This window comes from Enhydra lutris, unplaced genomic scaffold (assembly GCF_002288905.1).
Source record: "Enhydra lutris kenyoni isolate GAN:26980312 unplaced genomic scaffold, ASM228890v2 scaffoldscaffold19, whole genome shotgun sequence".
Lineage (NCBI taxonomy): Eukaryota > Metazoa > Chordata > Mammalia > Carnivora > Mustelidae > Enhydra > Enhydra lutris.
Genome location: NW_019154103.1, coordinates 18,761,290 through 18,773,838, shown reverse-complemented (window position 1 = coordinate 18,773,838; position 12,549 = coordinate 18,761,290). Strand labels below are relative to the sequence as shown.

The following is a 12,549-nucleotide window of genomic DNA, read 5'->3' as shown; positions in this document are numbered from 1 at the left end:
ATAAAAATTTTTCTTTAAGAGAAAGAGAATTTTGACCTAAAGGTAAACTAGCTTTGCCTTTTGAAATGATGTCACTGTGGCCCTTCTCAAAATTTTCCCCTTACAGATAGCATAAGTGTCTCAGCAACAATATTGGGTTGGGTAGGATACTACTCTGAAAGAATGTGCCATTTCTCTTATAAGTATTAATCAAATACAGCTTTACTGCATTATGCTTGGGTAAGTGATAAGAATTTATTTATTTATTTTTGAAAGAGCGACAGGGAGAGGGAGAGAGAATCTTTTTTTTTTTTTTAAAGATTTTATTTATTTGACAGACAGAGATGACAAATAGGTAGAGAGGCAGGCAGAGAGAGAGGGGGCGGGGAAGCAGGCTCCCTGCCAAGCAGAGAGCCCGATGCGGGGCTTGGGACCCTGGGATCATGACCCAAGCCGAAGGCAGAGGCTTTAACCCACTGAGCCATCCAGGTGCCCCAGGGAGAGAGAATCTTAAGCAGGCTCCACACCCAGTGCAGAGCCTGATGAGAGGCCCAATCTCACTACCCAGAGATCATGACCTGAGCCAAAATCAGGAGTTGGATACTTAACTGACTGAGTCATTCAGGTGCCCCAAGTGATAAGAATTTACTCACATTCACTGATACCTATCTTACTAGATCAGTTTTGTTTTTTTTTCCAAGAACGTACCTTTCAAGAACAAGCTTCTGATACAGACAATAGTCTGAATCAAGAATCCAGCTTGATAGAAACCATCTTTAAAGTACTGTACCATTGCAATTTTTCTCCACAAACATTTGGAAATGTTTTTGTGAACTACATGGAAGAAGAACAATTATGGGACTTTCTATATAATATCCCAGGTATGAGAAATTTACTATTTGTAAAAGAAGTGTTTTATAGATAATTAAATAAAACTTTAAAGATGTTTCGAAGATTTTATTGATGTCACATTTGCTGAGTCTGTTGTAAAAGTTTCTCTTACATTTGTTTTTCAGTATAAATGTTTCTTTGAGAATCATTAACCGTTAGGTCCTATCAAAATATAGTATACCTGCGACAAGGTGAAGGGAAGATTAGGGGGAGGGGGAATTATGTAATACAGATTTTCTTTTTAAATTATTATTAGAAAGTGTCCTCACAAAATTTAATTTAATATTTACCATAGATTAAGTTTTGCTATTGAGCATAAAATATTTTGAAAAAATATTTTGTGATTCTTAGATGCGTTTATTCAACAGATAGTCAAAACCACTGGTCAGTTTTCTTTAAATGTGAAAGGCATTTATTATTATGACCATAGTGCCTCTGTCTCTACAAAGCCAGCACGTTCTATTGTTCCTTTGGGGATCATATGTTTTTCCATTTGTATTGTTCTTCTGCCTACAACTAGAATGGATGATAAAGCCAGAGCAGGTTGCATTTCTGAATAGAAAGTGTTCCTGGGTTTCCCCATCTTCAGGGCCAGGTGGAAAGGTGCTTACATTATTTTATACTTAATATCCTGACTTTAATTCTACATAATATCTTGGGAAAACAAAGAATGAAAACTTAATAGTTAGTCCATTAACTATTTACATCATTTACATTTGGCTGTCGGCCTATAAACTGTTTTATATACTGTTTTAGAAACTGCATTTCCATAAAGTATTTCCTGGGACCCATATAAAAAATCTAACTTGTTCACATTCATGGTTTTGTTCTTCCTGGACTTTTTCACTATCCTCTAGACATTACTTGAGTATCTTTTTAGCTAGTTTAAAGTCATTATGTTACATCTTCTCTTCGTCATTATCTCTGAAAAATAGCAATAGATAACTTTTTGTAATGATTTTAAAAACTTGAATCTATTACTTAATGGCTGTGTAATAATTATCTCCTTTTAAAGTTTTATCTCCTAGTTTCTATGTATTTCTTATGGCTACCTCTTTACCCAAAGGAAGGACAGTTTTCAGGTTAGAAAGACTTAGTTACTTCTGATGTAGACTTTATGGAACTGAAAGAAAAATAACCTTGAAAGCTCTTCGATCCCTATTGTTTTTAGTTATTCAGGTGAATTGAGAGCCGAATTCTCTCCTAGGATTAAAAAGAATTGGTGACCCACATGCTTCAACCATTATTTATTCTTCAACTCTTAAGCTCTTGAACCATTTTGATTCTTAGCACAAAACTGTACTGAAAATGACCTAGAAGATACCAGTGGCCTTTAGGTGCTGCCACCAGAAAGCAAAAATGCTACTCATTCCTAATTAGTCTTCTTTTCATCTACACTTTGAGCAAACCCTTCTCCACAAGGTCAGACAAGTCTCTTAAAACAGGTATGACACTTATTAATACAGTCCGAACTGTGTGGGGTATTTCAAAGGATCAGAAATTCAAATTTGTGAAATGTCCTTGATCTTTGTTTAAATTGTTTCTTTGTAAATATTAAATATTCTCTGGATCTTAAATATTTCCTGGAACCTGAGACCCTACAGCAGTCATGAGGGTCTCAACTTTTGTACACTTATGTATAAGATATATATATAAGTGAATACTTATAGGTATTATTTCAAACTTTCTGTTAGATGAGCTAATAGTAAGAAAAATTAAAGGTTTTCTGTGAAGGATCCACCATTTATTCTCTACAAAACCTGGACCATCACTTGGGGAGGGTTTACAAAGACAAAATACTGAGTATTTTGTGAGACTCCTGAAGCTGACTCTCCACTGAGCACAGAGCCCAGTGCGGGGCTCCACAGGGGTTTGATCCTAGGACTCTGAGGTTAGGACCTGAGCTGAAATCAAGAGTCACTCAACAGACTGAGCCACCCAGGCATCCCAGCAGGATGGTGGTTTTAACAATGGATTGAGTCATGTGAGAAATAACACCTCAGGGCACCTGACTGACTCACAAAAGCATGCAACTCTTGACCTCAGTGTTGTGAATTTGAGCACCCATTGGGTGTAGAGATTATTTAAGTAAGTAAAAGTTAAAAAAAAAAAAAAAGAAGAAGAAAAGAAAAAGAAATATCACCTCAAAATTTCAGGGAAAAAACATATAAGTACTTTTCTGTATTGATTCAAGTGATTATCCCAAGACTTGCTGTCATACTAAAAAACAAGTAAAATTTTATTGCATTTATCACACAAATAATACATAGTCATGGTGGGTAATATATATGATCAGAAAGAATGTAGAATGGCTGACAAAAGGACAGAAGGGAGGGAGGATACAAAAGAAGCAAAAGTAAACAAAAAAGGGAAGGAAGAGGAAAATATCTGAAATCCCATCAGTCACTGAACCTCATTATTAACGTTGTAGAGTACGTCCTTTAACTCGTGTGTGTGTGTGTGTGTGTTTAAAATAAAAAGCATGTCATGCTTTTCCTAACCTGCCTTTATTTATTTTTTTAGTGAATAATATATGGGTTTGTTGTGTAGATGTGTAGGTATTTAAACAAATAACCAATTATTGGACATTCAGATTATTTTCAATTTTCCTTTATATCTTTTACATGATTATAATTAATTTCTTAGGGTGAAGTCCTAGAGACAGAATTAAGTGGGTTAGCAGGTAAGTAAAATGTTAAAGTGTTGATATTGTTGCCAAGTTGTCATCTAAGAAGGTCATACCATTTATATTCCTACCATTAGAGTTCCAAACCACAAGCAGATATTGTTATTCACTGTTATTTTAATTGTTGTTTTCTTTATTACTAAGAAGAAACTTTTTTTCCCAAACGTTGATGGACTGCTTATTAATTATTTGATTTCAAGGTTAAAAGAAGCTCTCCTTTTCTATAGCTTTAAATTAGATTACTGAGAAACTGAATTCCCAGTTGAATAACACACAAAATATTGCCAGGTTCTGCTAACTGTAATATGCTGTCTGATTTTAAAGTCTCAACGTGCATGGAGTCCGAGCTAGAGGTCATCCGATGCTTGAGATTGGCACTGACCGATGCTGTCAAGGACATTGTACAGCAGATAATATTTGTGATGAGCTCTGGGAGGAACTGTGAGACCAACTTCAACAAGCACAGAGTTCCTGATTGTTTGCGTGAGAGCATTCCCAAGGAATGGAATTATATTCCACAAGAACCTAAAAGGAAGGAATCAATCAAAGGTATCTTTCTTTCTCTTTTTCTTTCTCTTTCTTTCTTTCTTTCTTTCTTTCTTTCTTTCTTTCTTTCTTTCTTTCTTTCTTTCTTTTTCTTTCTTTCTTTCTTTCTTTCTTTCTTTCTTTCTTTCTTTTTTAAACATATCTGTGAGGAAACAATTTTCCAGGATATGAACTCAAGTAAGATTCTAAAAATTTTAAGATTTGTAAGCTGTATTAGTCCCTTTTCCACCATATCTATATATTTGGGACCTATAAATTTTCTTTCTTTTTTTTTTTACTGTGAGCCTTCTGACCAAGGAAACTAGAAATGAAAATGACTCAAATGGTTATCATCTTTATTTAACTACCAAATCAGAATTTTCTGTGATATGTTGTGATAATATTTGCATTCATGGATTATTCAATGATTGTGAGTAACCTTAAATCTACGAAGTAATCTAAAATTTATACTTTGAAGAATATTGCTCTGATGTTCAGTGTAATATTTTTCCTCGAAGTTTTTTCCACTGCAGCCACCAATTACTACTTTCTTTTCTCTTGTTAACAGACCTACTTGTGTAGCGTTTAGGTAAAAAATAATACCCCATTTAGTAACTACATGTTTTGACAGAGTATTTTCCCCCAATATCTATGGTTCTGAATCCAGTGCATTGTTCCTATTAGGGCCTATGCCTCTAAGTATATTTTAGAACCATCAGTTCACGTTACTCATTTCTTTTCTTTTCTTTTTTTAAAGATTTATTTATTGGGACACTGGGTGGCTCAGTCACTTAAGTGTCTGCCTTCAGCTCAGGTGATGATTCCAGGACCTGGGATCCAGTCCCTAATTGGGCTCCCTGCTCATGGGTGAGCCTGCTCCTACCTCTCCCTCTCCTGCTGTGCTCTCTCACTCTCTGTCAAATAAATAAATAAAATCTTAAAAAAAAAAAAAGATTTAATTTATTTATTTTAGAGAGTGGGGAGGTGGGGCAGAGGGAGAGAATCCTCAAGGAGACTCCCTGCTGAGCGGGACCTGGGGCTCCATCTCAGAACCCTGAGATCATGGCCTGATCTGAAACCAAGAGTCAGATGCTCAACGGACTGAACACCCAAGTGCCCCTCATTTATTTTATTAAGACCTCTCCTCTTACATGGTTTCTTTGTACCTATGTGTTTCTGTGTTAAGATTCTTTTGAATGTATATTATGTAACCATGTTAATGAATCTTCTTTAGGATTTTTAAAATAATACTTTTTCCTTTGTATTTATCTTTAAAGAAGAATATTTTTCATTAATTTAAGGAAACTCAATGGTAAAATATTCTAACTGAACCTACTAAAGTCAATTGAAGGGACTAGTCTTTCATTCTTCTCCATGGAGATCCTAACTAATGTGGCTTTTATCCAGCAACCTTATATTACCAACTCAAATCAATTATCTATCTGTGACCTTTCACAGTAATACTTTAATTCTGTCCAAGCCCTATTAAACTGCCTTTGAATCTAGTAAAGCCATTTAATTGAAATTGGAAAATGTCAGCTTTTCATTACTTAAGTTCTTCCTTGTCTGAGTTGTTGCCATCTCTCCTCCATCCTAGCTTTTAGATATGTCACAGATTTTGAGCAATTCAGGAGGTATAATCTATAGCTAACTTTTGTTGTATGAGTAGCACTGTTTTGTTTGTGGGTTTCAAGTCATTCTATTCATGAAAAATTTTGCTTCGTACAAGTGTTCTAGAATTCTTCGGTAATCTTTCAAAGAACCTCAGGTTCAAAAAAAGTGCATATGCTAATGGAAGAGTAGCCTTCCCTGGCCATCACCTCCCCATAATGGCCTCACAGACCAAGGGAGAGTTACAGTGACAATCTTCATATGAAATTTTAGTAAAGTTTCATTTCTTCCTTTCTTCTCATATATCAAAGAATTGTCTTGTACATTCCCAGGGATGTTTGCACCCATTTAGAACCAGTTACTAGTCTTTGAGCACCAAGAGGAGGTATCTACTTTATAGTTTATAGTTAACCTCAACTGAAATGCTTGGCATATAGTGGTAACTCAGTAAATATCAATTGAACAAGTAAGGGACTTAATATCTGGCCTATAAATATTATCTGTTTTGCATACGATGGTGGTGATAAAGGTTGAACACTGTCAGTCTAACAGAGGGTAGAGAGATGGAGAACCATGGTATTCTCCTATTGTCATATCCACCTGGAGTACGCAAAATGGCTTATGCAGTCACTTTCCTCCATTATTTTCTTTGTCTGTATTTATAAGGTAAAAATGATGATGATCTGATCAGATTTGGTTAAAAAAAAAGACTTTAGAAAAGGAAGTATATGGGAAAACCATTTGAAATATGACTTCCCATACATTATTGTTAAACATGAATCCTCTTAGGTACGTATCGTGCCTTGAGATACTAGCTAAAGGTGGTTGGAAATCATCTTGATTAGCAAAAGATTTCAAAACTAAGCATCCAAAACATGAAGACAAACTTCTGTAATTGTTTTCAAGGATGTTTTAAGTCAAGTGATAGTTAATGGAGTACTTTACAGTATTTGTCTAAGTAACGATAAATGATTAGAGTCATTTTTTGTTGGTGGTGGTGGTTTTTTTTTTTTTTAAGATTCTAACTTATTAAAAGACAAATAGTCATTAGCTTAAGGGAATATTTGTCCTTCCTGAAACGGTAAAAATGAGAGAACACGGAAAACACTATGGTGACAAACTGAAATGCATTTTTGTATTACTTTGTCAGTAAATACTGTTACATAGAAAACAGTGAGGATTTAAGGAAATAAATATGACAATAAATCATACAATGTAAGAGATTTATCAAAGAGTTGAATGAAAGTTCAGATGCTTTTGCTACAGCTCAGCTTAGGTATTTGCTCCCTTATGTTTCAAAGAGCAGATATACCCAAAGTAGTTGTTTTGTTTCATTGACAGCAATTTCTTTTAAAGATTTTATTTATTTAAATAAATAAATAAAGAGAGAGAGCGAGAGAGCACATAAGCAGGGGAACAGCAGGCAGAGGGAGAAGCTGACTCCCATAGAGCAGGGAGCCTGATGAGGAGCTTGATCCCAGGACCCTGAAATCATGAACTGACCCGGAGGCAGTTGCTGAACCGACTGAGCCACCCAGGTGCCCCGATTATTTGGGCCTGGGTGGCTCAGGGGGTTAAAGCCTCTGCCTTCGGCTCAGGTCATGATCCCAGGGTCCTGGGATCGAGGCCCGAATAGGGCTCTCTGCTCAGCAGGGAGCCTGCTTCCCTCTCTCTCTCTGCCTACTTGTGATCTCTCTCTGTCAAATAAATAAATAAAATCTTTTAAAAAATAAATAAATGAAAAGAATGGGGGAACTGTTGGAGTAATTGTTTTAACTGAGTAGATTCTGGAGAGGAAAGAGAAAAAAATGTATTCATGATATCATTTGCATGCAGATTGTTGGGAGAGAAACTGATGGCAGAAATATACAAAATGGTATCAGAAGTTATTAAGATAGTTCATTTTATAAAAACCAGAAATATTTTTATAAAAACCAGTATCACCAATAAAAATATCCTATCTACACACTTCAGAACCTAGAAATAGAATTTTCTAACATAACTAAAAATATTCCAAGTGTTTCAGTGATTCCTGAATGTGTTTCTTGAAAATACAAAAATGAAATATTTTTCTATTTGTTTTCAAGAATAACCATTGACATTATGATTAATGAATATTTATTTATTTATTTATTTAAAGATTTTATTTATTTATTTGACAGACAGAGCTCACAAGTAGGCAGAGAGGCAGGCAGAGAGAGAGGAGGAAGCAGGCTCCCTGCGGAGCAGAGAGCCTGATGCGGGGCTCGATCCCGGAACCCTGGGATCATGACCTCTGCCTAAGCAGAGGCTTAACCCACTGAGCCACCCAGGCGCCCCGATTAATGAATATTTAGCAGTCAAATGTCAACAACAGCTTTTACCTATTTGATGATTGAGATAGAAAAGCAAGTGCCATGATTTCACAAGCACAGTTATTGATACACTTGTTCCAGTGTGGATCTACATAGGTTCATGTAGTAGCTTTTCCACCTAAGAGAGCCAGTAAAATCAAGTAGTGAAACAAACCAGACACCAGACTTAGAACCTGCCCTTTGAATCACTGTATCAAAATGTTAAGCCCAGATTTTAAAAATAATAAAGCATATTAAATGACATTATCCTCAGTCAAGAAATTATTATTATTTTTTTTAAAGATTTTATTTATTTATTTGACAGACAGAGATCACAAGGAGGCAGAGAGGCAGGCGGAGAGAGAGGGGGAAGCAGGCTCTCCACTGAGCAGAGAGCCCGATGCGGGGCTCGATCCCAGGACCCTGAGATCATGACCCGAGCCGAAGGCAGAGGCTTAACCCACTGAGCCACCCAGGCGCCCCCTCAGTCAAGAAATTATTATGGACGTCTTATACCATTAATAAATAACATTTTAAAAATGACTTTAAGATATTATTTTGTCTTTACTTCATTCATTGTAAATTTCCTTTCTGCATGTTTTATAATCACAAAATATATTATTAACAACCAGTGGTTCATGTCTAGGAAGAAAGAAATGATAAATACATAAATATTCATATCACATTGCATCCATCCTAAGACATACATTTTTTCACACTTTGTCAGCTCTGAAATTGGCCCTTCTAACATGTAACATATATATAGCTTAGATAGAAGCCAGAATATTTAAATAAGGACAGAAGAATTAATGCGTGGCATTCTTAAAAGATCCCTTCCTGGAGTATTGTTAACATCATCACAGACTCCCACAGAGTCTCTATGATTTGGGTTTATTCATTTGTCATTAGTCTAAAGGTTCTGATTGGAATTTGCCATAAGCTTTAATAAGGTATGGGGATCTGAGTATCTGGAGTCCTCAGATTTTCTAAAATATCAGTAGAAGTGCAGGTATGAAGAGAATTGGTAATCTTTACCTGATATCTTCTTAGATTGTCAAATGTTTCCTTGGTATCTGCAGTTAAACCCTCTTTTGAATAAACAGAACACAAGATAAAATCTTTTAAGTCAAACACCTGGAGTAGAATAGGGAGTAAATGACACAAACACATGAAGAACAACAAACCTTTAAAATCATTTAAGAACACAGGGAAGAGTGGTCACAAAGGAGTTTCTTAATTTGCTTTATCTCTATTTCAAGCTTCATCTAAGCATACTCATTTGGATAAAAAGAAAACATTTTTCAGGGAACTATTCGTTACCAAGTACTGAATTAGGCGTTCTCGAATTTATTATTTTACTGAACACAATAATCTTATGAGATCTTTCAAATATATGTTGGGCCCGCTTTAACAGACTTATGAAGACGGTTCCAGTTCATTTTTAACATGATTCTTAAGTTGTTATGAATTTCTTTGGAGTCACCAGACAAGACATGTTTTCCGAGAGCTTTGTAATTTTTTAGAGCAGAGTGACTTCTTTAAATGTCACAAATATCTTGAAAAATCTTTCACATTGTTTTAGTATTTTTGTTTAGCAAAAGCAGTAAAGAATGTTTTACTGAAGAACTCGAAGCTACCTTCTTTTGGCTTGTCACTCGGTTTAATTTTTCAAATGCTGTAATGTATATAGTGGATTAAAACACTGCGCCTGGCTTTGTGGGATAAAGACCGATGAGGTTGTTTTCCATGCTCTTGAGGAGCTTTTTGTCTGTTTGTAAAGACAACTCATGAAGACATAAATAACATAATAATAGATGATAATGCAAAAGGTGACAGCATGGCATATTACAGACCTAATCACCAAAGTGGTCATGCAGATAGTACATTTGAATAAATTCGTAGGAGGAGAGGACTTTGAACCAAGAGTTGAAAAAAATGGGTGACATGGAGAGAGAGGGCATTCCATGTGAGAGTAATGAGATATTCAGAAGCCTAAAAGCAGTGAGGATAAAAATAAAGATAAGGTTTACAGAAACTGGCTGAGGCTGGACTGTGGAATGTTTTGACAGCAACACTCCAGAGACTGATCTCCTAACAGTGGGAGCAGCTCAAACAACCATGGCTGAGAAATTAGATAACACACTTTATGGTATGTTAATTTGGCTTCATGACACAAGAGAGAGGCTGGGCATGGTCCAGAACAGGGAGATGAGTTAGGAGAGCACTGCAGCAGTCCAGGTACCTTTTGTAAGGACGGTTTTCCATAGGTCAGTAGCCATGTTTCACAGTGAGGTGAAACTGTATATCAGAGATGAAGGGGTAGGAGGATTTATCAATGTGGTTTCTGGAATGAAAGATCAGTAAGACTACTTTAAAGATTTTAAAAGAAGGAAGAATCGAAGGGATGGGGAGACAGAGAGGGGGAAGGGAGGGTCAGCAAGGCCAAGTTAGTTTGGGAGGAAAACAATTAATTTGATCTTAATTATAATGAGTTAATGATTACTAGAACAGAGAACTGAAATGTCCCACAGGAAGCTGTAGTTGTAGGATTGTTACCCTGGAGAAAGGCCAAGACTGAAGATTTCAAGACTCATCTAGAAGAGTGGTTCTCCACCAGGAAAGATTTTGCTCCCAGGGGACATTTGACAATGCTTGGAGACATTCTTGGTGGTCACACTGAGGAGAATGTTATTTGGCATCTAGTGGGTGTAGGCCAGAGATGCTGCTAAACCATCTTGTAGTGCTCCTCCAAACAAAGAATTATCCAGGCCAAAATGTCATTAGTGCCAAAGTTGAGACACCCTGATCTAGAGAGGGAGCATCAGTACATACTTCAGAGAAATGACACCAGGCAAGGGAGAGTGTGTGAAATCATCATTCAAAAGGCAAGGACTTCTTAACAATACCTACATTTAAGAGGTGTAAGTATAAACTAGAACTAGCATGGGAAACAGTTTGTTGGCTTATTCATTCACCAAATCTTTATTGAACTGCTGATATATAAGGTACTAAATGTTGGGGATCCAATAGTGTCTTCATGGAGCTTATGTTCTAGTGGAGGGTGACAGATCATTAACAATTAAGAAGGTAATTATTAGGTGACAAAGTAGATAACAGAGAGGAAGTGGGACCTGGCATGGGAAGAGCATGGAGGGATGCTTTGGATGGGGTGGTGAGTGAAGGTATCCGAGGAGGTGACATTTGGGCTAAAAAGTAGAAGAAGGGGAGCCAGGGACAGCAAGATCTAGAATGATTCTGTTATGGATTCCAAGGGAGAAGGAGGCTTAAGAAAGTACCAAAGGCCACAAAGAGGTCCAACAGGAGTGCCTTTACATTTGTTAATTAAGAGGACACCTGAGCCCTTTAAACCTGCAGTCTTAGTAGATAAAAGTATAATAATTTTAAACGTTCTAATCTTCATTCTTGAGAAAGGGGGAAAAAAAAGTGAGTTTGAGATTTGAGGAATTTTAGGCAGCCCCGGAGGGGACCCCAGTGGAGTTCTGTCGGAATATGTCAAGCACTTGCTCTTCTAGACAATTTTCTCCACAAAAATTAGACATCCCCACGCAACACTCAAAACAACACAGTAACGGAATGCAAATGCTAATATTAATCATACCTTTTCTTTCCTTTCTTCCCCAGGCTTCACAAGGCTTGCTGCTCAGGCAGTATCTATTGTAATCAGCAAGTTACCTACGGTGATTGCATGTTTGCCTCCCCCAATTAAATACTTCTTTTTTCTGTCTGAGAGAAAAATGTCAAAAAACTTTGTTGAATTGAAGAAAGCTAGCCTTCTTGTCTGGAACTTGATTGTAATCATATGTCGGATATTTGAGGATGGAAACACTGTGGAACTTTTAACAGGTGCCTCCCTTGACAGAGGGAGTAAAGAGAAACTTGGTTTAATCTGTGTGTGTTTGGAAAGCATCATGGGAAAGCAGACAAGGGGCCCTAATCACATGACCCAGAAGGTCATACAGAGCATCGAGCAGGAAAAACCCAACTGGCTTGAGAGCCAGTTGGTGAAAGCAAGGAAACTGAGCACCGAATGGTAAGGCGACGTTTTTCTCTCATTGAATTTCATCAGATAACATTCACAATAACAAAATCACCAATAAACAACAACAAAAGACTGGGAGATAGGCAACAGAGGTTATTTTGTTAACTTCATGGGAACTTTGACGAATACAGAAAAAGATAAATATCCCATTAAAAACAGGATTATCAGACATTCCTTGTTTTATTAAAATTTGAACCCCATTGACATGCTGGAACATTATACCTGTTTAGTCACCATCTTAAGGTTTCTGATAAAAAGGGTGGTAGTTAAACCCGAGAGAATTTGGTTTCATTCCTTTTCAGTGCACAAACAGGTATCTCGTGGATAGCCTGGAGCATTTTGTAAATGGATTGGCCATGGAGATTAAATTAAGAAGGAATTAATGGATATAAAAGGCTTTTTATTGCTTTCTGTGTACCTGATTGTCAAAAAGGTACACATTTTTCATCTGGTAATGTAAGAAT

At 36.6% G+C, this 12,549-nt stretch overlaps 1 protein-coding gene across 1 annotated transcript; it reads left to right on the top strand.

Annotated features, from left to right (window-relative positions):
- Window positions 1-839: 839 nt before the first annotated feature.
- Window positions 840-12,151, top strand: LOC111148379 (uncharacterized protein KIAA0825-like). The gene is made up of 3 exons (XM_022504884.1): window positions 840-860; window positions 3,881-4,105; window positions 11,668-12,151. The coding sequence occupies exons 2-3, from the start codon at window positions 3,892-3,894 to the stop codon at window positions 12,078-12,080; spliced, it is 627 nt and encodes a 208-aa protein (XP_022360592.1). The 5' UTR covers window positions 840-860; window positions 3,881-3,891; the 3' UTR covers window positions 12,081-12,151.
- Window positions 12,152-12,549: the final 398 nt, after the last annotated feature.

Excerpts from the sequence above, each read along its gene's own strand:
- LOC111148379 (XM_022504884.1), top strand. The coding sequence starts at position 3,892 with ATGGAGTCCGAGCTAGAGGTCATCCGATGCTTGAGATTGGCACTGACC. Across the intron at positions 4,106-11,667 it reads AAGGAAGGAATCAATCAAAG|GCTTCACAAGGCTTGCTGCT; the intron begins GTATCTTTCTTT and ends TTTCTTCCCCAG.